The 27,975-nt window shown below is 38.6% G+C and overlaps 1 protein-coding gene across 1 annotated transcript; it reads left to right on the top strand.

The window, feature by feature from the left end:
* The first annotated feature begins 3,289 nt into the window (after positions 1-3,289).
* CLK4 (CDC like kinase 4) lies at positions 3,290-27,150 on the top strand. Its single transcript, XM_012451474.2, is given in 14 exon segments — positions 3,290-3,416; positions 7,073-7,233; positions 11,526-11,630; positions 11,632-11,746; positions 12,862-12,952; positions 13,348-13,414; positions 16,419-16,535; positions 16,623-16,789; positions 17,056-17,150; positions 17,406-17,535; positions 21,324-21,406; positions 24,372-24,451; positions 25,869-25,959; positions 26,052-27,150. Coding segments are annotated over 13 exon segments (1,443 nt in total). The 5' UTR covers positions 3,290-3,416; the 3' UTR covers positions 26,193-27,150.
* The last annotated feature ends 825 nt before the right edge of the window (positions 27,151-27,975 follow it).

Below are 27,975 nucleotides of genomic sequence, written 5' to 3'. Positions count from 1 at the left end.
TTGGTCTTGCTGAAAGATGGACTCATACAGTATGTTTGCTCTGATGTCTAAGTGAAGTAAGTTGCTATGTACTTTGCTGTGCAAATTGAAGCAGTCAGTAGAACGGATTAATGCAAGAGCTTTGGAGCAAGCAAGGTCTAGGTTTAAATCTTGATTCTGGGACTTGATAACTGATCTAGGGAAAATAACCAATGATCACTTGACAGGATTCAGATGATTAAATGAGATCATGTATATAAAGTGGTTAGCATATAATGAGTATTTGATAGCTAAAAACAAGTCTAATTGAATACAGATTAGTAAACATTAGTAACAAGCAGCTAATAACAGAGGCTATAACTGCAAAGGTTTATACCTCTGCAAAGGTTACACTATAAGATAATAAGCTTTTGTTAAATTTAATTTACACAATAATTTAGACTTTTACTCTGGAACTTGACTTTCATATATGAGTGTTTTTGATGTCTGAAGTTAAGCATGTAGTACACACATCCTAAAATATGTGATAAGAATATTCCTCTGGGTGCTCTTAAAAGCTAAAAATTTCTTAAACTAGTTGTTTTTGTTTTTGATTTTGCTTTTGAGACAGGGTCTGTTTCTGTCACCAGTGCAGTGAAACAGTCTTGGCTCACTGCAACCTCTCCCGCCTGGGCTCAAATCACCCTCCCATCTCAGCCTCCCGAGTAGCTGGGACTACAGGCATGCACTACCATGTCCAGCTAATTTTTTTTCTGTGCTTTTTGTAGAGGTGGGGTTTCACCATGTTAACCAGGCTGGTCCTGAACTCCTAGGCTCAAGTGATCCACCCACCTCTGCCTCTGAACTGAGATTAAAGGCATGAACCACTGTGCCCAGCCTTTGACTAGTTGCTTTTGACACATGAGTTAACTTAAGGTTTTTTTTGGACATACTTGTTCTTGTGAAGAGATGAAACCACTGGATTAGGCAGTGTTTCTGGTATTGGTAGTAGATTCTCAGAAATTTAGTCTTGCCAGGTAACTGACTTAATAGGAAGGGTTGAGGCTGCCACGTAAGGGTGGTAAGCTAACTGGCACAGTGATCCTGGGATGAAATATTTACCTTTAACTTACTCACTTTGACCTTAAACCAACTGAGCAAAATAGCCAAAAGCAGCTTATGTAGATAACCTACAAATATTTACTGGGTTCTGGACACTGAAATACCAAAGACAATATAATTCTGGTCCTTGTCTCCAAACTAAGCACAAAGCCACAGAGAGTGACTAGGGGCACCATAGTGCTACATCACATAGCATAGAGATGCTAGTCATTCTCAGCTTCCTCCTGATCACTACACACTTTCAAATATGAAAACCTTTTGGTGGCATACAAATTAAAACACTAAAGCAAGATGAATGTAATTACAAAGCAGACTCTAGTATTGGGTGACAGTGTGTGTGATGTCTACAATATAAAGGCCTCTGTAGGTGGCATTTCAAGGTGGCTGCCTTTTAACGTTGTTGCTTTTTGAGCAGAATTGTGGGCTGTCCTCACCAAACTTTCTTATAGCCTCGAGAGGCACAGATCTCTCATACTCTATGAAACAGGAGAACATTCTTCAGTGCCAGCTTGAATTTACACTCCCATATGCTGCAATTTGAGCCTCACTCTATCTTGTACCATCACCCAGTCCAGCCAGCTCAACATTCTATCTAACAGATGCCCTTGAGACAGCATTAATCAATTAATCAATTGTAGAACCAATACACATTTCACTCTTTGGGCAAAATTTGTTGGCATACAGGCTGACTCCAAATACTCCACTATTTGAGGACTTCACATCTAACGGGAGTAGTCAGGAGCAGAGAAACGGGTAGGAACGGATGTCAGAGACAGCATCTTAAAGAAATGGCCCTTTAAAGATGAGTAAGATTTCAATTTATAGATGCAGAAATGGTGGCTATGCTAGATGAGCATAATATCATTTGTTTCATTCTGTAGCGTAAAGAGATTTCCCTTTCAATTTTCCAAGTTTCTTTTCAACTTCACTTCTTGGAGTGCAATCTCCATGAATATTCAACTTGTCATTTCAACTTTACTTTTTGAAATGCAGTACAATCTCCGAGATTTAGCTAAATTTACCCTACTTGCCCAAAGCAGATGGCACAAGTTTCTATAATGTTAGATCACTAAAGGTATTACCCTTCCCTTCTTTTACCTAACAGGGTAACAGGTCTCCCACACGCTGTTGGGCTCATACCCACAAGAGTTCAACCCCTCTCCCAAATTTGATTTCTGGCTTTCCCTTTTATGCAGCGAATCTCCGTCAGAATACAGGAACACCCCGCCCCCCCACCCCTCGCCCACCACGCACCGTTGCTCTTCAGTTCTAACCTTACCTAAACCCTTTCCCTCACTTACGCCCTTCCCCCCCTTGCTTTGACACCCTGTTCTTGGTTCTCCTCCTCTCCTGATCATTCCTTCTCAGGCCCCTTTTCCTCTAGCCCTTAAGTTTTCCCCATAGGGCTCCGACTTTGACCCTAAGATTTCTCATGCTCCATACATGGGGGAACTGCCTGGGAGTTCTCAGAACTGCAGAATACCTTATTTGAGGTAAGCAAGCCCCTTAACGGACCCTCACTAGCTCAGCGATATTTTTCTGCCTTGGTTGAATAAAATCAACCCACAGGGACAAAGAATGGGGAAAACTTCGTTAGGGAAACTTCCAGCTAGCTTATCTGCTCAGGAGGTGGGGATCCTAACAGAAAACCTTGTCAGGAGTCTCCACTGAAACCTCCCGTTTGTTTTGTTCTGAATAGGAGCACATGCCTTGAAAAGATAAGCACCTCTTGAGCTTGTTTTCTGAGACAGCCTCTTTATCTGAATCCAGGAAGCTCCAAGTGGGCTTGACTACAAGCACCAGCCAGGCCCGGCCCTGGGCAGTTTTGGGGCCAATGTCGCGCGCCGGCTCCCTCCCTCTGGAGTTGAGGTCTCCGGGGAGGGGGCAGGCAAAGCGTGATGGCGCGGCGCCCTCGCCTGGGAGAGCAGGAAACGGGGGACCGGCCTGCTCTGCCGAGAGGTGCCTCACTCAAGATAACTCCGCCTCAAGGGGCAGACACTCAGGGCGGGACCCAAGTGGGTCCCTCCCGGTTCCACCCAAGCCGGAGTAGAACGTAAACACCCGCTCCACCCGGAAGACGCGCAGCCGCAGTGTGGAGGCTCAGGTCCCGTTGTTACGTCAGGTGGAGCCCCGCCCCTTACGGGGAGAGGCGGGAGCGCGCGAGGCTCTGTTACGCAGGCGCGTTCTTGCGGCGTAGGTGGCGCTAGAGGCCGCCGGGGGGATTGTAGGGCGACGGTGCTGCCGCCATTTTGTGGGGTGTTTGTCGCAGCGGTGGAGGAGGGAAGACGGCAGTTTGGCGACATTTCTCGGCTGAAAGGCCATTTGCTTTTGCTGAGGTAGGTTTGCAGGTGGTATATGCTGGGTCGGACGGCTGTCGGTCTTTAGGTCTTCAAGCCAGGTGTCGGATAAACGACCGCGTTAGAAGCCTGGGCTTTTGGGGCTGAGTTGGGAGTTCTGCGGAGCGCCGCTCGGCTGGTGCACGTCGGAAGCTCCGAAAGTTGCTCGGGCGTCGAGGTTCTGCCGTTGACCTTCTCTGAGGGCCCTGGCCGCTCGCGTCGCGGCTCCGAAGCCCTGGGCTCGCCGCCCGCTGCTGGCCGGCGAGCGCGGCTCTTGGTTAACCCTGTCCGGACCTCTTCCCGCCGGCGGGCGCGAGGACCTGTCGGGATACCCTTTGAGAGCCGTCCCTGGCATTCGTATTGTCGGAGATCAAGTCTTCCCCTGGACTCTTGGTCTGGACCGTTGATAGCGTTTGGGGGATTTTCTAGAGTCAAGCATTTGCCCCTGTCTGAGTGCGCCAAAGGCACTGGCCGGGTGCCCAGGAGCCGGGAGGTGGGGACCGGGCGTTCGTGCAAATCCAGGTGGTTGAGGGCAGTTAGCGGCTTGTGAGGGGTGGAAATCTGCGGAGGCTGGTCTTCTCTGTACTATACGGAACACAACATTGTTGCAGCGAATCTGCATTTCTGGTATTTCTGCGTCTTACTATCCCCGATTGCTTAAATAGCCTAGATATGCTTATCCGATCCTTAGGAAACAGCTCCCCAGACTGAACTCGCCAGCCACTTTGTCTTGCTTCATAGCTGTCCTGTGCGATTGTGCTTTTTACACACCTCTACAGGCTTGTTACCCACTAACTGCAGTTCTCTTAGAGCCATATGGTCCTAAACTTATAATCTATTTCGATGATTTTAAGCCATGTACATAGCGTAAAGTTTATGAAGAACTATATGGTGTTAAGGGCAGTGGCAATGGATCTACATATGAGATCCATTGTGTCATGATTTTTAAAGATACCTGGTTATTCTAGCATATAGGATCCTTTATTAATTAGAGGCAGTATCATGATTCTAGATAGCTTTTCTTTTTTGTGTATGCGAAGGAACCTTACCACATAGAACGTGGGTCGGGTGATCTTTGTGCCTCCAGATAAAGTATTTTTGAACATTGTAGGGTGGGTGGGGGAGATAGAGAGGCTGGGACTAACAGCTGAATTAAATTTGAAGTAATGAACTTGAGAAAAATTTTGAACTCTCACAAGGGAGCTCATTCTTATTTTAATGTTTGCATGTTAACTGATAATTTTATAATTCTGCTTTGCTGGAGGTTAGCTGGTTGTTGCAGACTTACAGTAGAAGAGGAAAAAACAAAGCTGAAGCAGACACATAAGTCTTGAAAAAACTGCATAATAATGGAGGATCATAATAATAACCCTCAGTTATCAGATGTGATTTTGCTTGCTATGATTTAAAAATACTTAACCAAGCTGAGTTCCTGATGGGTTTAAAATACAACTTTGGTATTTGACGGAACTTGTCAGAAGAACTGCACCTGAAATATAAATGTTCTTTCTTTTTCTTTTTCTTTCTTTTTTTTTTTTTGAGACAGAATCTCACTGTCGCCCATGCTGGAGTGCAATGGTGTGATCACGGTTCACTGCAGCCTTGATTTCCTTGGGCTCCAGTGATTCTCCCGAGTAGCTGGGACTCAAATCACCATATCTGGCTAATTTTTTGTAAAGGCCCAGGCTAGTCTGGGGCTTCTCAGTTCAAGGAATCCGCCTGCCTTGGTCTCCCAAAGTGTTGGGATTACTGGCATGAGCCACTGCGCCCAACCATAAATTTTTGTTGATAGCTCTAATGAAGAAAATTTGTGTTTTGGCCTTTTGCCTCAAGTAAATTTGTGCTGTTATTCATGTCACGTTCCCATATAGAAGTGACTCCATTTATATCAAACTTGAATGCTCACTTACTTCCATTGAGACACTAACAAGAGTTTTAGATTTTCTCTTTGACCCGATCAGTGCCTTCTCTTCCTCCTAAAGTAAGTTAAGAGCCACATCAGAAGGATGCCTGATGGGCATAGAATTAGAATCCGCAAGAGTTAGTTAAAAGAGCTGAATTTCTGGTGGCAATCAGACTCTGATGGCGTGACACATACTTGCTTATGGAATACCTCCCAGAAGAATTGAAGCTGCCTCATTTCAAAGCCTTTAATCCATTTAAAGTCATTTAAATTTCTACTTGCATTTGTTTGCTTATTAGTCATTTGGGCAAGCCGAATGAGATTAACTAAGTGCATTTTACTCCATTTTAGCTTTTTTCAGCGCCTTGTTCTCCCTGTTTAGCAGAGTTTGGACCTTACTGTTAAAACTTAACTGCTTTGGAAAATAAGATGGGGAGAGACAGATAGAGGTTATATTGTTTGAGCACAGATGCTGCGCCTTGAAGGAACACAGGTTATGAATTGGAGGTTATAACTAAAGTCACATGTCACCATTATCATTTGATTTCACTGTGACCATGCTTCAGTGTGCATCCTCTTAGGTTGATTTCCTTTTCAGAATTACTCCAGATGTACAACAAATAGATTTTAAGTTTAAGAATAACTGCTGGAGGGAGCCACAGTGGCTTAGGCCAGTTGTCCTGGTACTTAAGAAGGCGAGGCTACGCATTTGAGACCAGCCTGGGCAACATAAAAACCTCTCATTCATTAAAAATAAATAATAATAATAAAAAGAATAACTGCTGGGTAAGAAAATAAACTTGTTGGATAGAGAAAGTTCATAAAATCACTTAAACATTAAAAAACTCGTTTATGTAGAGATGGGGTTTCACTGTGTAGCCCAGGCTGGTCTCAAACTCCTGGGCTTGGCCTCTCAAAGTGCTGGGATTACAGGCATGAGCCACCGTGCTCGGCCTAAAATCACCTCTTTATATCCCTTCAGTTTCTCTGTTCAATGTTGTGTTCTATCCATACAAAGTTAGTATTCTCAAAGCTTGGAGTCATTCTGAGATTTAGAGAAAAGAACTATGGAGAATTTGAGAAAAAGAAGCTTCATCATTGAATAGCTCTTTACCGTTAAAACAAAGTCACCTTCTATATTTAGTATCTTTAAGTATTTGTCTTACATTTCAGTTATTTGTATTATAGTACTTTGCCAAAGCTTCATGACACTGTGATATTATATCTCCTTAAATCAGCTCACATTTTAATGCTAACATTTTTAAAAGAATTATGTCAATAACTTAATTGGAAAATCACTAATAAGTAGAAAGTAACAAAACAAAACAAGATAAATAAGAATGTTACTGATTTTTAGCGAAATACTCTTGATACTGGAAATGCTAGGCCTGAACCTTTTTAATTGGCCTTTTTTTGTTTACTTTTTTAAAAGGGCAGTTAGCAAGTGTTAGTTGAAGACAAGCACCAAGCTGAGAATTTATCCTGGATATAATCAGAAGAATTCAAAATAAATGTCTTAAGGTATCAGTGTTACCCACAATTGAATATTAGATCTCTATGCCTCTTAGCAGTCATCTGACATACCAGTCAGAGGTGGTATAGTGCCCTCATGACGTGGGAAACATTACCACCTAAAAAGACTTTGGAGCCTATATGTGTGTTGGGTTTTGATACTTAAATAATATTAATATATAATATTTTATTTATCACACATCTATAACCTCCACAATTCCTTTTTCGTTTTTATCAACAGATGCGGCATTCCAAACGAACTCACTGCCCTGATTGGGATGGCAGAGAAAGCTGGGGACATGAAAGCTATCGTGGAAGTCACAAACGGAAGAGGAGATCTCACAGTAGCACACAAGAGAACAGGCATTGTAAACCACATCACCAGTTTAAAGAATCTGATTGGTAAATTAACTCTTGAACTAGTAGCATTTTAGCTCTAATAGTTTTAAATGATTTGTCATTTGCTTGTATAGCTTTCATCTGTCAAATTGTTTTATAATTCAGTCAACAAACATTCATTTAGAAAATATTTGAGTGCCTATTTTAGACTAGACTATAGGTGTCGAGGCTACAGCTGTGAATAAAACAAAGTTCTTGTCCTTATGTATGTCTGTCTGAGAGTGGTAGGAGACAGCTGATCAGTAAGTGAATGTAAAATGTAAAATAACATGGTAAGTCTCAACTACCAGTAATGTCACTAGGGAGGTGACTGTTAAGTAACAGTGAGAATCCCCAGTGAGTAGCTTTAATTCGTATGTAGAAGGGAGACAATGTTGTAGTGCTCATTGTTTCAGAGCTAAGGTAGGGTTTTATAGGGGAGTGGTTATCCGGCAGAGAAAAGCAACATGTATTGTTAGTCACTTATACTGTGTTGTACAGGTTATGTTTGTAGATGAGGCCAAGGGATATGTTTGCTTGGGATTTTTAGAAGCTGGCTTTATTCTTAGAACTATTCTTGTGCACAGGTAGTAGCTAGTAATTTGGGAAATGGCCTCAATAAAAACTTGCAACAGCATATGTCTTGTTTATTATATTTTTACCAGTGTAAAATTTGGAGGTAATATATTTATATAGAATTAAGGGAATCTTAAAGTTCTAAATGATTAAAGAAAGGCTAGGTAGGTTTCTTTCACTCTGTCTTTCATTAATTTCCCTTTTTCATTTGTTTTGTTGGTTCTATGTTTTCTTCTTGTTTTGTGCAGATGTTCCATTGGGACTGTTTACCAGATTGCTTTCTAGATTAGCCAGCTGGGGTTACTTTAAAAAACAGTATGTAATTTATTTCCTTCTCCACATTAACAGACTTGTTCTGCCAAACTGAGGTTATTTGTAGTCAGTGCAGACCAATCATGCTTCATATACATTGTTATATAAGGGGAAGGGGGAAGGTTTATGACAAGATTTCAAAGACCAGAGATAATTAATGCACAGTATACTAAAGAAAACTATCTATACCCCACTATTAATAAATACAAAAAACTCTAAGGCTTAATGTCATAGTACTAGTTATTCATAGGATTATTATACATTGTATATATAGAAAGGAAGTGATAAGAGTGCTGAACAGTTCGTTCATGCTCATAGTTAACTACATAAACATGATACTGAGTCCAGTTAACAACCAGGCCAGTACCTTCTTTGATGTTGGTACCAGATGTGTTTGGTAGTCAACGTTTACCATAATCCAGAATATTCTAAACTTAATTATTTGTTAAAAACATCTTTGTATTTAAATCTTTGCCTCTGATTATTGCCCGAAAATACTCTCCAAGAAAAGGCTTTTTAAGTTAAAGGATATGGACTTTTGCGAGTTTCTTGCTACAGGTTCATATTTCTTTTTCTAGAAAGTTTGCCAAATTATACAATGTGCTCCTTCATTCTCTCATTATCCTTGAGAGGCCAAGGATAATGTTTTGATTAATCTGAATTTTTAAATTTCTAGTGAATTTGTCCACTGTCATATATTTATTGATCATTTGAACATCTTTTTATTTTTAGCTTATTAAAGTATACATTTTTATTGATTTAGAAGAGCTTTTTATGACATTATTATTATAACCATTTGTCATATATATATTGCATAGTGTCTTTTCTTTATGATTTGTCATTTGGAGGTAGGCTGTGAATTGGTCTCCCTTTCTACAGGCTTAATTAATCCATTCTGTATTAGAACAACTGATGTGGTTGTAAACCCTACATTTATATATTGTTGTCAGAATCCTGTAACATAGAGTAACAAGTCTTAAACCAGTAATTCTCTATCTTTAGTGTGAATAAGAATCACCTTGAAGGTATGTTGACCAGATTTAGAGTCAGCAAGTATGACCTGAGGCCTAGGGTTACCATTTTTAATAAGAACTCCGTATTCATATTGCTGGTAAATAGACCGTCCTTTGAGAAATACTTTAGCCTAGCATGCAGGGCTTTTAATGATGCTATTCTCAGCTTACTTAGTTGTCTGCATTCCCTTATGTGAAAATTGCTCTTTCTGGAATTGTCTTTTTCCTGAGTAACCCATAGATAAATCCACCTCTAAGCCATTGTGGCTGAAAGTGCTGTATGAATTTAAGATGGTAATATGCCATTCTTCTCCCCCAGAATTTCTTCTGTATTCCACTTTGTCCAAATCCTGGCTTCCCTTTAAGATGCAACTCCATTTCCATCTTTTTTGTAATTCTTCTCTGACCATTTTAAACAGATTTTTTTCCCTTCTCTGACTCTAAGCACTCATGTGTTGTAACCTTAGAATTTCCTATGTTGTTGGATTTTGCTTCATTTTTATATGAGTAATCTCAAATTGTTCATTATTTGTTGGTAAGGACTTTGCCTTGCATAATTTTTTTTTTTTTTAATCTCCCACAGGACCTGTGTGGTTATAAAAACGAATGCCCTTACCTGTCTTGGCTATTTTAAAGGCTATAGTGAAATATTCACTGGGCATTCAGTGTATTTTAAAAAATTAAATCAGTCTGTTCATCCTGTCTACCCTGTCCATAGCCTGTGTAATTCTGTAGACTTTGTTTATATAATCTCTAAGCCTTGGTCGTTGGCCATTATCTATTGAAGAGACTCTCGTCCTTTTAGTTTGTCCTCATGGTGTTCACCCTGTGTTTTGTTGCTCTGTACATTGTTTATGGCTTATTAGCAACTCTTAATTTCATGCAGTGTTCCAACTAAAGATTGTTATTCTTCGTTTTTGCTAATAGAAGGATTTTGGACTTTTATAGGAATGGTGCCCTTAAGAGTGTGGTTGCTTCTAACTTATTGTATTGGCGGTCTCTCCCTGACAGTTCCAAGCCAACTGATCAGATCCCTAACCTAGACTACCCACAGTCTTACCAAATATCCTGAGTTGTTTCTCCAGTAGATAGAACTTAAAGCTGATGCTAGGGAAACAGAACCGGGTTTCTACATCTCCCCAGCCTGGATTTGCTGCTAGCCCTGTTGGGTAGTAGTTGTAAAAGATGCTTCTATTTCTGCCTAAACCAGCCTCCTGGGAAAAAGAATGACAGCATATTCTGGGGAAAGGAAAGGGGTTGGTGAGGGCAATCTAGTCAACATCTGTCACTCCATTGCTTGTTAGGATTATTTTAGCCAATTTGTCTGACTGGGCAGGTGTCCCCTCTCTCCCTCAGTGCTCCATGTGCATCCCTCTTGAAGCTTCGCACTCTGTTGAAGAGGACACTCATCCCAGGTAGAGAGGGGGACGGGAAGTTGGGCCAATTGAATCGGTGTCCTTTTCTTTCCATCAGATTGAGGTTACTTAACTTTTTTCTTCATTGACATCCTGAGGTCCATGACCTTTATGTTTATGTGTTTCTTGGGGAAGAGAGTCCATGGCTTTCAGCAGATTTTCAAAGGGATCTGTAGATTAAAGCACTATGGCACTAGATGATGGTATTTTCTGTTGTTTCTTATGTATTTCTGAAACAGGAATGACAGGAAATTAGAAATGCAAAGGGAGGTAGAGTGGTGGAACTACTGTAATCCTAAATTACAGGATCCCTCTCTTATTTTAGGGGGATATATTTTAGATGCCTTTGGCGCATGAGGCAACCCTCAAAAGCTGTGTTGTCTATTTCCCTAACAGGAATAACAAGGCTAGAAATGCAAAGAGGAGAGGAGATGTGATAGATGATGTGTGTGATAAAATTGGCCTGTATAATAGCAGTTAGAAAATAGTTTTTGTCACTAATGTGCTATACAATCTTGGCAAATTGTTTTTCTTCTAGGGATCTTAATTTAATTGTCGGTAAAATGAAAGGGCTGGGATACATTTAAGGCTCCGGATAGCTTGAATATACCTTTCATGAAGGAATTCTCTGTGTGCCAGGGATATCTAAAATGCACTTACATTAAAAGTGAAAGGAACCCTTTTTGCCTGCCTCTGATTGTACCTCTTTGAAATACTAAGATAGCTTAGATACAGGTGCAGAAGGTAAAGGAACACATAAGTAAACACTAGACAAAATTAATGATTTGACTCAAGCTTTAATTCCTTGGTGTGAAGTGCTTGACAGCAGTCTATATAATGGACCCATTTGCTTGTTTGTTAAAGTAAAATAATTTCTTAAGCTTTGTGAGATAAATATAAATGCTAATTCATCTGTTTGAATATTTTTTTATGTAGAGTTAGCTTTTTAAACCAAGAATTTTTGAGTTAATGTTTTGTTTGAACCACATTGTGTTTGCAGTCACTATTTAGAAGCAAGGTCTTTGAATGAGCGAGATTATCGGGACCGGAGATACGTTGATGAATACAGGAATGACTACTGTGAAGGATATGTTCCTAGACATTATCAGAGACATTGAATGCAGTTATCGAATCCACTGCAGTAAATCTTCAGTCCGCAGCAGGAGAAGCAGTCCTAAAAGGAAGCGCAATCGACACTGTTCAAGTCATCAGTCGCATTCGGTATGATTGATTTTGTTTTTATTTTGAATGGAGTTTTATTTTTGTGTAAAAGCTGTTAATGAGCTGATAAGTTTCTAATTTTTTTATATATATAAAATACTATTTGGCTATATTATAGTTGTACTTATATTACTTAAATCCTTAAAGGAAACCTCCAAATTCTTATAGCCGATCTGTATATTTATTAGCTAGCCCTCATTTGCCCACATTTCCTCATATTCTGCAGACCAGATAATGAATTTATTGGCCTTAATAATAAAAATATTGTATTTGTAACATATTCTTATGAAAAAGTAATGCACCCATCTTTCATCTTAAGCATTTTTTTTTTAACTTAGAAAGCCTTTATCTGGTACTTAAAAACAAATGTGAAATATTACACTGGTGGATACCTAAATGTTACTCACCTGCCCAGAGCATAGTTCATGGCGCAGTGCATCATTGTCTGCAACAACTTCTTTTGAACTTGTGAAAATGGGTGCTGAATGGGAAACATCCAAAAAGGCTGCCTTTTTTTTTTTTTTTTTTTTTTAACTCAGACATTTTTACCTGCTTGAACAGTAAACTTTGAATTATTTTCTCCCCAAGTTTTCTTGAGTAAAACTAGTTTTTATTAAATTGAATGTTGAAATTAACTAGCTTTTATTTTCCCCTTTTATTTTAATCATATATATTTTAAACTATTGCTAAATTAGAATAATTTCAAATAGTCTTGACATTTTAAGACATTTTTCTGACAAACTAGACATCTCAGTTCACAGCATATGCTGTTTATAGCAAGAGATAAGTAAACCATGACATTGCATTCTTTAAATTTCAGACTTCAATTAAATCAGTATTTTAAAGAGACAATTGTGTTGTTTTTTTTCTATTGCCACTTTAAGTATCTTATCTGAAAATCTGTTCCTTGCCATGTTTTTCTTCTGTAACATAAACTGTGCCCTGTGAATTTCTGGGGACTGAATTTGAAATTGCTCCTGCCAACTGTTCGTGGCCTGGTGCTTATCTGAATGCCTGAATATCTCCCCGCTGAATGAATTGCGTATTCTGCCCTGAATTCACTCTGATATATTGATTGGCTGGACGATCTTGGTGCTGCCCACTTGCCGTTCCAGAAGAGCCACCGAAGGAAAAGATCCAGGAGTATAGAGGATGATGAGGAGGGTCACCTGATCTGTCAAAGTGGAGACGTTCTAAGAGCAAGATGTATAGAATATTTTTCAACACTTTTTAAACTTTGCAGAAAGAATAATCTTTTTAAGAATAGTTTGTCAGCGGGGGGCTAAAGAACTCTTCATTGCTTTTTTATTTTGTTTTTTGTGGGTTTGTTTGTTCTTTTGTATTTCTTCTTTTCTGTAGAATTTAAATATTTCTATTCTAAAGTTCCAAAATATTCAGTGGAATTTGAGATTAGAGCAAGAAAGATAGCTCTATCTAATTGTTTTTGTAGCAGCTGAAACTAAAATAATTTGAGTGCTGAAATGTTAGTTATGCTTTGATAGAGATCATTTGAAAATATTCCACACTTAAGCATTCATTGTTTGAATAACTAGACAATTTGTACTCAAGTACTTAGACCTCTTTTTTCCTCTTCACTTTAGATGAAATCGTGGACACTTTGGGTGAAGGAGCCTTTGGCAAAGTTGTAGAGTGCGTTGATCATGGCATGTAAGTTTGTTTTTTTCCTTTTTGAACGTTCTGATATTTTTGGTGGGGAAAGATTCATAATTTAGATGGAATTTATTTTATTTTGATATATTTAATTTATTTATTTGAGATAGGGCCTTTGTTGCCCAGACTTGAGTGCAGTGGTGCCATCTTGTCTCACTGCAACTTCCACTTCCCAGCTTTAAGTGATTCTCTCGCTTCGGCCTCCTGGGTAGCTGGGATTACAGGAGTGTGCCATGTGTGATTACAGGCTCCTAGCTAGTTTTTGTATTTTTGTAGAGTTGGGGTTTCACCATGTTGGCCTGGCTGGTCTCGAACTCCTGACCTCAAGTGATCCACCCACTTCAGTCTCCCAAAATGTTGGGATTACAGGCATGAGCCACCATGCCCAGCCAAGATGGAATATATTTTAAATGGTAGCCTCATGTTTTGGGGGATAAATTACTCACAAAATTTCTCATATTGTTCATGATTTGTTTACCATGAATGTGGATGTTAAGAATGCTGACGGCTGGCCACGGTGGCTCATGCTTGTAATGCCACCATTTTGGGAGGTTGAGGCAGGCGGGTCATCTGAGTCTGGAGTTTGAGACCAGCCTGACCAACATCGAGAAACCCCATCTCTACTAAAAATACAGAATTAGCCGGGCATGGTGGCGATGCCTGTAATTCCAGCTGCTTGGGAGACTGAGGCAGGAGAATTGCTTGAACCTGGGAATGGAGGAGGCGGAGGTTGCAGTGAGCCAAGATGGGGCCATTGCACTCCAACCTGGGCAACAAGAGTGAAACTCCGTCTCAAAAAAAAAAAAAAAGAATGCTGACAAATTTCAACAGGGGAAAATCATTGAAATAAAAGTGTGTGTTCAAGTGAAGGAATTTTGTGGAACTCCAGAACTGAGGCGCTTGACCCTGTGTATGAGATTCGGCAATTTTGGATTGCAGAGGCAATAAAGCATGTCTAATCTTAAATGTTAAGAGTTAGCTTCCTAAACTATAAATAAATTTTATTTTATAGGGCCTAGAGAATAAAGTTTGTTGTTTGACCCTTTGTGCCTCATTTTACCATTTTCCTCTAGGACCTCTCTTTTGTGTCTTGCAAACTTTTTTGTAAGTGAAGCTCTTAAAACTTTAGTGAAACTACACATTTCTAAAGTGACATAAAATTTTTTATCATAAATTAGTTGGGATGAATGTAATTTCCAACGTGTTGTAAATATTAATACTAAAAAGTAAAACTTACATCTCTTTAAATGCATTTGAGGGAATCTGAATACCATAGCAGCTTGATACCTACCATCATCCATGAACAAACTCTTCTTGAATACTTAGAAATGTTTTATTTTTCAGTTTATTTTTATTTCGCTTTCCATAAATATTATCCTAAATTATCTTATCCCCACATTTTGCTTTTCTGCAACAAATATGTGAATGTAAATTGAACTTTAAAGTATTTTGAAATATTTGCAGACTTACAGAAAAGTTGATAAAATAGTTTAAAGAATTCCCATGTATTCTTCACCCAGATTTTCCAGATGTTAACATTTTATAAGATTTGCTTTATCATTATGCATACATATGTGTTCAAATTTTGCCAACTAATCTGCAGACTTTACTCAGATTTCACCAGTCATCCCATTAATGTCCTTTTAGAATTTCATGAAAGTCTAAGTCTTGCCTTAATACTCTTAATAAATACTCCATTTATTGAACTGTATCTTAAAAATTTTTTTTTAATGAGGTAGGGTTTCACTACGTTGCTCAGGCTGGTGTGGAACTCCTTGGCCTCAAGTGATCCTCCTGCCTCAGCCTCCCAAAGTGCCGGGATTATAGATATGAGCCTGTAATCACACATGGCACACACCTGTACCACATCTGGCCTGGAATGTTTCCTTTATTGGGGCAGTTGAGGCCTCTAAAAATATGAGTACATGGATCCATAGATGAATATCTGACTGTTTAGCATTGTTTTCTTTTTTTGTTTTTATAGATAAAATCAATGAGAAAACTTTTTGGTCATATAAATAGATAGGAGTAGACGTTTTGTCACAGTAATCTTACTATAGTTCCTTTAAGTCTTGAGGTATATGCCAAACATCAGAAAATCTTTTTAATGACTTATCAGTCCACAGTCATTGAGGTGTTTTGAAAGCAATGAATTGGAAACCACTGGATGTGGAAAAAGGTTTTGTATCCAGCCATTAGAATACATATTTGTTTGCCCTAAATGTTTTTATAGCATATATCTTCTTATACTAATAAGGGATGGGTATGGTTTTGTAAAGTGGAAGGGCCATAGTAAAAAGAAGGCTTGAATGCTGGCTCATCTGCAGGTAGATTAGGTTTAGAAAGGAAGACAAAAAGAAGTTGAAGATTTGAAACATTTATGGCTCTATATTTTTTAGGGAGCATTCTTACAGATGCCCCAGTCTGAAGCCCACTACCTTCCCCTGTAGCTGTATATTTGTATCAGTGCGTCTGCTAAGGTTTTTCTGGGCTTAATTACTTATAGTTGGTATCTCCTTTACCTGAATGTTTCCTTCCCAATCTGACAAACTGCCAGCTATTTTTCAGGACTCAGTTCTGTGCCACCTCTTCTGTGAAGAAGTGTAAGTTGTTTACGTGTCTGTCTTTTCCATAAGACTTCGAAATACATGGGGACACGCCCTGTCTTTTAATCACTAATAACTACGCATTGCCTGGCACAGAGTAGGCCTAGCCTGGTAAATGAATGAATGCTTTCAACAGTAGCATATTCTATTTTTGGTTTATATTTGTGTATGTATTTTTAAACTGTTGTATAAAATTCATTAAGGGAATTATCATTTCATGGAAAGTATTTTATCAAAATGTTTTGAGAAGATGTTATATGGAATTTGCTGTAATATGTTCTCAAAGACTATTTTAAATGGCGTAGAGGATTATAATTAATTAAGATTATGCTTTAGAGCATAACATGGTTTCAGCTCACTCCTGTACATTTATCATTTTTATCCTTATTTTTAAGGGATGGCATGCATGTAGCAGTGAAAATCGTAAAAAATGTAGGCCGTTACCGTGAAGCAGCTCGTTCAGAAATCCAAGTATTAGAGCACTTAAATAGTACTGATCCGAATAGTGTCTTGTAAGTATAAATTTAACCTATGAGCTATCATATTACATGAAATACTCAGATTTCTGTAAACTGAATTATTATTTTGATCTGTTTTAGCCGATGTGTCCAGATGCTAGAATGGTTTGATCATCATGGTCATGTTTGTATTGTGTTTGAACTGCTGGGACTTAGTACTTACGATTTCATTAAAGAAAACAGCTTTCTGCCATTTCAAATTGACCACATCAGGCAGATGGCATATCAGATCTGCCAGTCAATAAATTGTAAGTATACTTGATAAATTTATTTTTAAATATTTTTTATTAGTTTTTTACCTCTTTAATAGCAATTAAGATAAATCTTTCAGCACCAGAAAACTTGTTTTTATTATATAAGCTATATATTCAAATGTTGTTACTAAAAAATACACATTTTTCAAGTAAAGATGAAACCTCTCTTGACCACTGTATCCTTTGTCAGTCCTCCTTTCCCTGCTAGTACAAATTAAGTTTGTAAGTGAAACTAATAATGTGTTTTTGTTCTCTTGTAGTTTTACATCATAATAAATTAACCCATACAGATCTGAAGCCTGAAAATATTTTATTTGTGAAGTCTGACTATGTAGTCAAATATAATTCTAAAATGGTAAGTTAAAGACTTGTTTTAATTTTGGTGGTTATCTTTAAAATTAATTTAGCTTAATGATCATTGGATGAGGAATTTCACGTCTGAGCCTCATTATATCTTGATGTTTAACCAAAAAGAAGAAATCCTTCTTTGCCTTTCTCATGAGCTTATTTTGACAATCCAAAAGATAATTCATGTGCTGGCCTTTTGAGTAGTGCTTTAAAATATTTCCTATCTGTTGAGTTTCATACTTATTCAACTATATCTCTCTAGAAACGTGATGAACGCACACTGAAAAACACAGATATCAAAGTTGTTGACTTTGGAAGTGCAACATACGATGATGAACATCACAGTACTTTGGTATCTACCCGGCACTACAGAGCTCCTGAGGTCATTTTGGGTCAGTAGACACCAGGCTTGCTGATACTATAATTGAATGAGACATTTTTGTTTTTTACAGCTTTAATGGTGGAGTGGGGAAGTATGATCTTCTTAGCAGGATTCAGAAAACGTTTTCTATTTTCATAAAAAATGTGTGGACGTTGCTATAAATACTTTTCCTGAGTGGTAAGAATGTGATGCTGTCTGTGAAAGATATTCCAGGTGGTGGTTATTTTTGAACAAGTAAATCTTAAATAATCATAAGAGAACAGGCTCTGTTAGCTAAGTGCATCACAGAAATGTGGTTTGGAAGTTATATGAGTACCTGTTTTTGTGCCATCATGAAAAGCACAGGGCTGGTAAAAATGCTGAGGAAACTGGTTGGCAGATGTCTAGATATAGGATGGATAAAGGTCGAGAATAAAGAGGGGCTTCTCTAAGAGGAGAACTCCTGTGATAACCCTTGATGTGAGAAAGTCTGGGAAAGAAAATGAGTTAAGGTGCAGAGTCTTCAAATAAGAAGGAACTTTTTAAGGGAATGTGCATCTTATGCCTCAACAGTAAAAGTTAGAGATCAGGTTTTATTAATAAAGCAGGGAAATCAGATATTGGCTTGGGAGCTTGGAGACATTGGGAAACATTCAGATCAGGTACATCAAGAGATAGTTGAATGTAATAACCCAGTTATTTAGCCAAAAGTTAGGTCCAACTGAGTTTAGATTGTAAAACATTTTTGTGGAGGAATTGTATTTTATACTTTTTACTGTTTTCTGTGTCCAATAGGACTTGTTAGTCAGAATAGGAGTGTGAAAGCAAACTAATGATATTTACCTAGAGTAGAGTAGTAAAGGAGTAAGGAAATCAAGAATGTCATACAGCATTTGCCAGAACTTCCCTTGATGATGGAAATGTTCCATTTCTGCACTGCCCCGTATGGTAGCCACTAGTCACTGGGTGACTGAGTACCTTGTAGTGAGTGGGGCCAGTGTGACTGGGGAGGAACTGAGTTTTGAATTTATATTAATTTAAATTTTAGATTTAAACAGCTGTATGTGGCTAGTGGTTACCATATTGAACAAGCACAACTCTAGAGCTTGTCTTTTAAATGCATGATAGTAGGGTTTCTGCTTAGTACAAACTGGAAGGAGCTGCTGTGTAAGGGTAAAAGAAAGCAATATGGGAAGACATAGTGGACAGATAGTGTTTGTTCAGTTTTAAGAATCAGATTTTTCGCCGAGCATAGTGGCTCATGCCTGTAATCCTAGCACTTTGGGAGGCCGAGGTGGGTGGATCAACTGAGGTCAGGAGTTCAAGACCAGCCTGGCCATCATGGTGAAACCACATCTTTAAAAAAAAAATGAATCAGATTTTTCCCTACGTTTTAATGTGGGGGAACACCACACAAAATAATTGGCTTTTTTTATTTGTTATTGGTATATAAAACAGTGGTGCATCTTACAGTTTATGCTATCTGTATAACTGAGCAAAATATACTAACTCTTTTTTTTTTTGAGATGGAGTTTCGTTCTGTCACCCAGGTTCGAGTGCACTGGTGCCGTCTCAGTTCACTGGAACCTCCACCTCCTGGGTTCGAAGGTTTCTCCTACCTCAGAGTAGTTGGGATTATCGGTGCCTACCACCATGCTGGCTAATTTTTATAGTTCTTAGTAGAGATGGGGTTTTACCATGTTGGCCAGACTGGTCTTGAACTCCTGACCTCAGGTGATCTGCCTGCCTCGGCCTCCCAAAGTGCAGAGATTACAAGTGTGAGCCCCTGCGCCTGGCCCAACTCTCTCTTTTTTATTTTTATTTTTTTATAACAGAGTCAGGGCCTTGCCATGTTATCCAGGCTGGTCTTCAACTCCTGGGCTCAAGTGATCTGCTTGCCTTGGCCTCCCAAAGTGCTGGGATTTTAGGCGGGAGCCACGCCACCTACCAGAATATAGTAAATCTTAGAAATAATAAAGTTCCAAATGTGGCCAAGCATGGGATAGTTAATATAAATCTGACATTGGAATCACTGGCCTTGAGGAGAAAGAATTGGGAGATTGGGAGAATAGAAAGGTCCTTTGTGGCATGAGGATGAAGTCAGAATTCGGTTAGAGAGGAAGATATAGTCAGGTGCTAGAGTCAAAGTGGGCACTTGGCCTCATGTTGCGTATAAAAGCTAACTCGGCCGGGCGCGGTGGCTCACGCCTGTAATCCCAGCACTTTGGGAGGCCGAGGTGGGTGGATCACGAGGTCAAGAGATCGAGACCATCCTGGTCAACATGGTGAAACCCCGTCTCTACTAAAAATACAAAAAATTAGCTGGGCACGGTGGTGCGTGCCTGTAATCCCAGCTACTCAGGAGGCTGAGGCAGGAGAATTGCCTGAACCCAGGAGGCGGAGGTTGCTGTGAGCCAAGATCGCGCCATTGCCCTCCAGCCTGGGTAACAAGAGCGAAACTCCGTCTCAAAAAAAAGCTAACTCATCCAAGAATGAGATGATTTAGAATAGTGTACTACTGCAGAAGATTACAGTCACCTGGGGAAAGACTAAATTGGGAACCTAGGAGTGGTTGAAAAAACTTTTTTTTTGAGATGTCTCGCACTGTCGCCAAGGCTGGAGTGCGATGGCGCGATCTTGGCTCACTGCAACCTCCGCCTCCCAGGTTCAAGCAATTCTCCTGCCTCAGCCTCCCGAGTAGCTGGGATTACAGGCGCCCACCACCACACCCAGCTAATTTTTTGTATTTTTGGTAGAGACAGGGTTTCACCATGTTGGCCAGGCTGGTCTGGAACTCTTGACTTCACAATTTGCCCGCTTCAGCCTCCCAAAGTGTTGGGATTACAGGTGTGAGCCACTGTGTCCAGCTGAAAAAGAAAACTTTGATGAGCATTTACAGCTTTTATAGAGTTAATAGGTAGAAACCATGCTCCATTACTGTCCATTTGTTCAAATGATAAGCACTGTGGAGGTTAACAAAAATGACTTAAGTCACAGTCAATATATATTGACTTGAATATATTTCTTTAATTTCAGTGATACCAAAAGTAATTGAAATGTCTTTGAATGTAGGTTTTATTTATACATTTTTTTTTTTTACTAAATACTTGATCTTTGAAAGATTAAAACATCTATGTGATTGGTTCTTTCTCCTCCTTTCCAGTTAAGTATAGATTTAAGAAGGCTAGATGTTTTATTCTGATCTGCATAATACTGTCATTGAGAATTCTGAAGGAGAAATTGTATAAAATCATGTCTAGACAGCCATGAAGTTAATGTATAGATCCCTCTCTAACAGTATTTCTCTTAGTGGAAGAAGTAAACTCATGCATCAAGCTGATGATTATTGATAAGTGATTAGTGATTTCATTGTGAGCATAATTAGAAACCTGTATTTGTGCTAATAAAACATGAAAATTCCTGGACTAACCATGAACCGAGTATAACAGCAGTTTCAACAGCAGTGCCCTCCCACCATATAAAAAGTTCAGAGACTATGAAATATTTGCACAAATTGGTTGTATACTTGGAAAATGGTAGTCCTTTTATTTTATATGGAATGCACCCCTCCCTAGTTACAATACTGTGTCTTGATGTGAGCAGATGGACCATGAGAGTGTGTTGAATAGAATTTGATGTAAAACTAAAAATAGAAACCCTGAATTTGTCATATTCTCCCAAATGGGTTCTGTAAAGGGAGCACCCATATAAGGAAGGATTTAATGTACTGTCAATTAAATGTTGTAAAATGTTCGAAAATTGTAAATGTTTCTAATTAATGTTAAAAGTAGTAAAATGTTTCTGTTTGTTTTAAAATAGCTTTAGGTTGGTCTCAGCCTTGTGATGTTTGGAGCATAGGTTGCATTCTTATTGAATATTACCTTGGTTTCACAGTCTTTCAGGTACGTGGCTAGTAAATTCCATTTAATAGTTCATAACAAATTTTAAATGTTAAAGGCATTTTAAAGTTTTGACTTCCATATTGGAAAATTGCCATACATCATTATTCTTAAGATTAAAACTTACATGTGCCATGTGCAAAATGATCATTCTTTAAAACTACAGTTGAATGAAATACTATGAGTGAGTGATCATAGTTAATTTTGCACATGATTAGTGTTTTTAACATGTGGTTCATGTATGGTTCATACTACCGACTTTTTTAAATTATAAAACTCCTTCCTAAATTTGCAGTAGTGTTAATGTGGCCAGTTTTCAGTTCTAGTTATGTTGACTATCAGTATGGCCATGAACAAGTCACTTACTCCTTTTTATTTTAAAAATATTAAATCACTTATTCCTTTTTATTTATTGTAAAGAATTCAGGAACAATAAGGATTGTTGTTTTGCTCTAAGTATTAAGCATCTATAATGTCTTAGGCATTTCTAAATATAAGTACATAAAGGTGAAGAGAGCATCTTCCTCAAGTCATTCAAAAGACATTGGAAAACTATTGCAGTATAGTGTAGCATTTGCTGTAATGGAACAATGTAGAAAATGTAGGTGGGGGAACCCACGAAATGTTAACAATTACTGTCTTTAGAGAAGGCCTCACTGAGAGCACAGGAAGAATAGGAGGAGTTTGTTAGAAACCTGGAGAGTGACGGGCATATAAGGAAGAACAGATAGTGTCTAAATGCACAGAGTGAAGGAGCGTGTCTACTCGGGGAAGAATAGTGTTGTCGCAGTGTCTTGTATAAATGGGAAAATGATAACAATAGGCAAGGATGGATTCATTAAGGACTTCAAAGACTTTGCAGGGTATTGGTTTGATCCTAGAAGTCAGTGGTTTCCAAAAGTAGACTGGTCCAAAATGAAAATGATTGTCTAGGGTGCCATTCTGACCATTATTTAGACATATCCCTTCTGCAGTTTTTTTTTGTATTTAAATGTCTCTTTTATGAAATGATAGTTACAGTTGTAGAGTTTGCTTTTAAAAATAAAAAGTCTTTAACTGGTAAAACAAAAAGTAGGAAACCCTACTTTCCTTTCCACTCTGTCCTTAAATTGTACTTACATCTGAAATCTAAAATTCTTTTTTTTTTTTTCTAAGATGGAGTCTCACTCTATCACCCAGGCTAGCATGCAATGTTTGCTCACCGCATCCTCTGCCTCCCGGGATCAAGTGATTCTCATGTCTCAGCCTCCCAAATAACTGAGTCTACAGGCACAAGCCACCATGCCCCACTAATTTTTTTGTATTTTTGGTAGAGGCAGTGTTTCGCGTTCTTGACCAGGCTGGGCTTGAACTCCTGACCTCAGGTGATCTGCCCACATCAGCCTCCTAAAGTGCTGGGATTACAAGTGTGAGCCACCGCGCCCAGCCTGAAATTTAAATTCTTGAAAGCTTTAGGTTATGCAACTATTAAAGAACTTTAAGTAGGGTTGTGGTATGATCAAGGTGTTTTATTGTTTTGTTTGGGAAAGAGGGGTTGGAGATCCCAGTTCAGTACTGTTGAGGTTAATTTGAAGTTACAGTGGTGCAGGGGGCATGCAGCTATGATGAGCTAAGAATCACTTAGGCAGCTATTGCAGTGATGAATTTACTGCTTGTGAGGCACCTCACCAGATTTCTATTTCTGTCTAATCTGTAGAGCTCCTGTTGAAAAGTACTCTGAGTTTATAGATAAGTTTGATGTCTTAGAATCATGGTTATCCATCATTTCTGGGAGGTGTTGTCTGGTTTTGTAGTAATGAGCTGTAGGATTAAGAAAAAGTTAAGCAAAGTGCATACTTTCTTCATTCTGACTTACATAAAATGGGTGCTTCAGGTGATTCTGTGATTATAAATCACTGAGTTTTTAAGTACACATTATTTGAGAGGTGGTTTTATTTTTACTCCACCCTGCAAAATGCTCTTAAACTAAGGAATTTCTTTAAAATGTGAAGCTATTAATTATTTATTTCTGTCATGTATCACAACGATTTGAAAGCAATATGCAAAGCACAGTAGTTGATAAATTTCTTTTAAAAGTATTGCATACAGCCTCTGCTCTCCAGAGCAAGGGTTAGCAAACTTTGGCCCATGGTGAAATCCTACCTCATGCCTCTTATTACAAAAGGAAGAAGAATATGTAATAGGGACCATTCATGACCAGCCAGGCCTAAAATATTTACTATCTGGCCCTTTACAGAAGTTTGCCAACCTCTGCTCTAGAAGCATACCATTCCAGCTGAAAGTTTGACAGTTTTCTGTATTCTACTTTAGCTAAGGCTCTTTTGCTGTCTAATTTAAGGATATGTGCTTTGACATGGGTTGATAGCTTAACTTTCCTCATTATATTTGAGGTAGTATCTTAATCTCTTTGAAATTCATGTTCCCACATAACTAGCTCAGCATTGTTTTGAGAATTATTGGGACTCACAGGTCTGTTGCCTGTGAGTAGTAAGTGTTAACAGGTGGACTATTCATTGGGTGCTGGATGTTAATTTTGGTTAAGCAGCTGATGAAATGAGGAGACAGTTTTTCTGGTAATCTTCCCCAGTCAAATGGTGTAAGAAATACAGATAAGGAAACTGAAATTTTAGATTACACAAGTTACATTTGGATTGCTGTACAGAATCTTACTGATTGATCTGTGAGACCTTAATTTTACCATGTTAGTGGCAGACAGTACAGATGGTTCAGTACTATCAATTGTATAGCACCTAGTCCTTTCACATCAGCACCTAGTCCTTTCACATCAGCACCTAGTCCTTTCACATCAGCACCTAGTCCTTTCACATCAGCACCTAGTCCTTTCACATCAGCACCTAGTCCTTTCACATCAGCATCTAGTCCTTTCATATCAGCACCATTTTCTTGTGTTTTCTTTTAATGCGTGATAGAGAAATAGTGCTAAATTTCTTTTTCCTATATTTTTTAGACTCATGATAGTAAAGAGCACCTGGCAATGATGGAACGAATATTAGGACCCATACCACAACACATGATTCAGAAAACAAGGTATGTTTTAAGGTTAAAGCCTTTTGTTGGATACATCGAATAACATATATTCACACTACAGAAAACTCAACATTGTTGTAATGTTCATTCCAAGGGCTATAGATTTTGACCTTTTTTTTTTTTTTTTCCTGTCTGGTGGTAACTTGTAACTGCATCTTACTCCTTTTAAAAAAAAAAAAAAAAAAAGTCATGGTGGGTTTTTTGTTTGTTTTGGTTTTGTTTTGGTTTTTGTTTTGGTTTTTGAGATGGAGTCTCTCTGTCGCCCAGGCTGGAGTGCAGTCGGGTGATCTAGGCTCATTGCAACCTCCACCTCCTGGGTTCAAGCAGTTCTCCTACTTGAGCCTCCCGAGTAGCTGGTACTACAGGCGCCTGCCACTACACCTGGCTAATTTTTGTATTTTTAGTAAAGACAGTGTTTCACCATGTTAGTCAGGCTGGTCTCAAACTCCTGACCTCAGGCTATCCTCCCACCTCAGCCTCCCAAAGTGCTGGAATTACAGGCGTGAGCCACCATGCCCGGCTATGTTTTTAAAAATGAATATAATAAAAAATATTTACTGTGTGATGTAGTGCAGGGGTCCCCAACCTGTAAACCAGGCCTTACAACAGGAGGTGAGCGGCAGTGAGTGAGTATTATTACCACCTGAGCTACACCTCCTATCAGATCAGCAGTGGCATTAGATTCTCATAGCAATGTGAACCCTATTGTGAACTGCACATGTGAGGGATCTATGCTGCATGCAGGCTCCTTATGAGAATTTAATCCCTGATGATCAGGCAGAATAGTTTCACCCAAACCAATCATCCCCCATCCCAGGGTCCGCTTCCACTAAACTGTTTCCTGGTGCCAAAAAGGTTGGAGACCACTGATCTAGTAAACAAAATGATTTTTGGGTTTTTTTCACTCAAGTTTACATTTGCATAAATGTTTTCCTAAGGTAATGTATAAGTAATACATAGAATAGGAAAAAGCTTGCTTTTTGGAATCATACCACTCATGTATTCTGTCATTAACCAGCTGTATATTCTTAGACAAGGTAGTATTTCCAAACACAGCTTCACCACAGAAGCCACCTAGGGAGTTACTTAAAGATTACCAGCCCCATTCTAGATCTAGTAAAAACAGAATTTACAGGACTGGATCCAGGAGGCCCCTAGTTTTAAGGCGGTATTGTTCCGTGTATGATGAGAACAACTTAGTTGAGACAATAAAACCTTACAGAGTGGAGGCTATAAGGTGTCTGATATATGATTGTTGCTGAGGTTTCTAAAAATTGCATGCATATGTATTATATAATATGTCTGTACATCTAGAGAGAGCTGCTTATTACCATGTTTCCTCTCATGGGTTCAGGGTAAAGATGTAACTATTTTGTTATTCTACTAATTCAGGCTTTTTTTTTTTTTTCCCCTGTAGAAAACGCAAGTATTTTCACCATAACCAGCTAGATTGGGATGAACACAGTTCTGCTGGTAGATATGTTAGGAGACGCTGTAAACCATTAAAGGTAAAAGAAAAAAAGATTAAAGATTAAAATAAGAAACCACACGTTTTCACTATTACTAATTTTTTTTTTAAACAAAAACATTTCTCCTTCAGGAATTTATGCTTTGTCATGATGAAGAACATGAGAAACTGTTTGACCTGGTTCGAAGAATGTTAGAATATGATCCAACTAAACGAATTACCTTGGATGAAGCATTGCAGCATCCTTTCTTTGACTTATTAAAAAAGAAATGAAATGAGAATCAGTGGTCTTATTACTATATACTTCTCTAGAAGAGATTACTTAAGACTGTGTCAGTCAACTAAACATTCTAATATTTTTGTAAACATTAAATTATTTTGTACAGTTAAGTGTAAATACTGTATGTTTTGTATCAATAGCATAATTGTTAAGCAAGTATGGTCTTGATAATGCAATAGAAAAGTTAAAGTTAATTTTTGTTTTTGAGAATAATTACCATTTTTAAAGACCGTTGAAATATCCTTTGTGTCCAGTGATAAATGTGATTGATTTTGCCTTTTGTACATGGAGGTCACCTCTGAAGTGATTTTTTTTGAGTAAAAGGAAATCTTGACTACTTTATATTCTTAAAGGAATATTCTTTATATACCTCAAATTTAGAAGTTAACTTTAAACTTTTTTTTTTCTGTAATTGTTGAATGGGTAATTATTATTAACTCTAGATAAGTAGGTACTAGAAACCAAAACTCTTAGAAAATGTTTACTGTTAGAATTCTATTAAATTGCGAGTGTTGTGTTCTTTTTCATTGGGTGATAGCAGGGTGATAAGTAGACATTCATGGAAGGGCATCCAGTTTGTCCATTGTGACAGTTTGTTTAATAAAACCACATACACACTTGATTTAAGATTAAAATTTAACTGGAAAGTCATCTTGGAAAGTGGACATTTCCAGGTGTGCTTGGTGAGTCACAGGCATAAAAATAGAAATTCTGATGATTGAGGTTTCAGTTTTTAATACCAAGTCCTGAGGAATCTTAACATTGTCCAGTATCTGTTTATCAAATGACATAATATGTATACCTATAAGAATTAAGGATATTAATTAGGCAATTTATGTTTGTGATAATTCTTACTGGAGAAAGGATTTGATTGGAAAGCATTTTGGGAAGAAAGCACTACTGACATTTCCGGAACTTGATTGATTGGTGACCATAAACTTTTTCACTCTAGGGTTTGTTGTTGTTGTTTTACTGTCCTTGTTTTCACATGAAAACTATGTGAACTGAGCGCGGTGGCTCACACCTGTATTCCCACCACTTTGACGAGATGAGGCAGGCGGATCACCTGCGGCCAGGAGTTTGAGACCAGCCTGGCCAACATAGTGAAACACCATCTCTACTAAAGATGCAAAATATTAGCTGGATGTGGTGGTGCACGATTATAATCCCAGCTACTTGGGAGGCTGAGGCATGGGAATTGCTTGAACCCAGGAGGTGGAGGTTGCGGTGAGCCAAGATGGTGCCACTGCATTCGAGCCTGGACGACAGAGCCAGACTCTGTCTCAAAAAAGAAAAGGAAACACACTATGTGGTAAATGTTACTTAATTGAGTAAAAGGAAAAAAAGTCTGTTACTATGGTTCAGTCAGCCAGGTAGGAATATTTTTTGTTGTAGAATTCCTAAGTGCTGATTCAGATATAGGTTATTTTTTGTTAAAAGTATCCCCATGTCATAAGTGCATTGCACAAATATTGGAGTTTTCTGTTTATTTATTTATTTATTTATTTTTTAAATAGAGTCTTGCTCTGTTGCCCAAGTTGGAGTGCAGTGCCATGATCTTGCCTCACTGCAAGCTTCTGCCTTCTGGGCTCAAACAATTCTCTTTCTCAACTTCCTGAGTTGCTGGGATCACAGGCATGTGCCACCAGGCCTGGCTAATTTTTGTATTTTTAGTAGAGGCAAGGTTTCACCATGTTGGCCAGGCTGGTCTCGAACTCCTGACCTCAAGTGATCCTCCTGCCTCAGCCTCGCAAAGTACTGTTGTTATAGGCATGA

This window comes from Aotus nancymaae, unplaced genomic scaffold, assembly GCF_030222135.1.
Source record: "Aotus nancymaae isolate 86718 unplaced genomic scaffold, 86718_ANA_hifiasm-v0.15.2.pri h1tg000015l_1, whole genome shotgun sequence".
NCBI classification, from domain to species: Eukaryota; Metazoa; Chordata; class Mammalia; order Primates; family Aotidae; genus Aotus; species Aotus nancymaae.
Note: the sequence above shows the minus strand (reverse complement) of the source record. Positions and strands in the feature narration are given on the sequence as shown.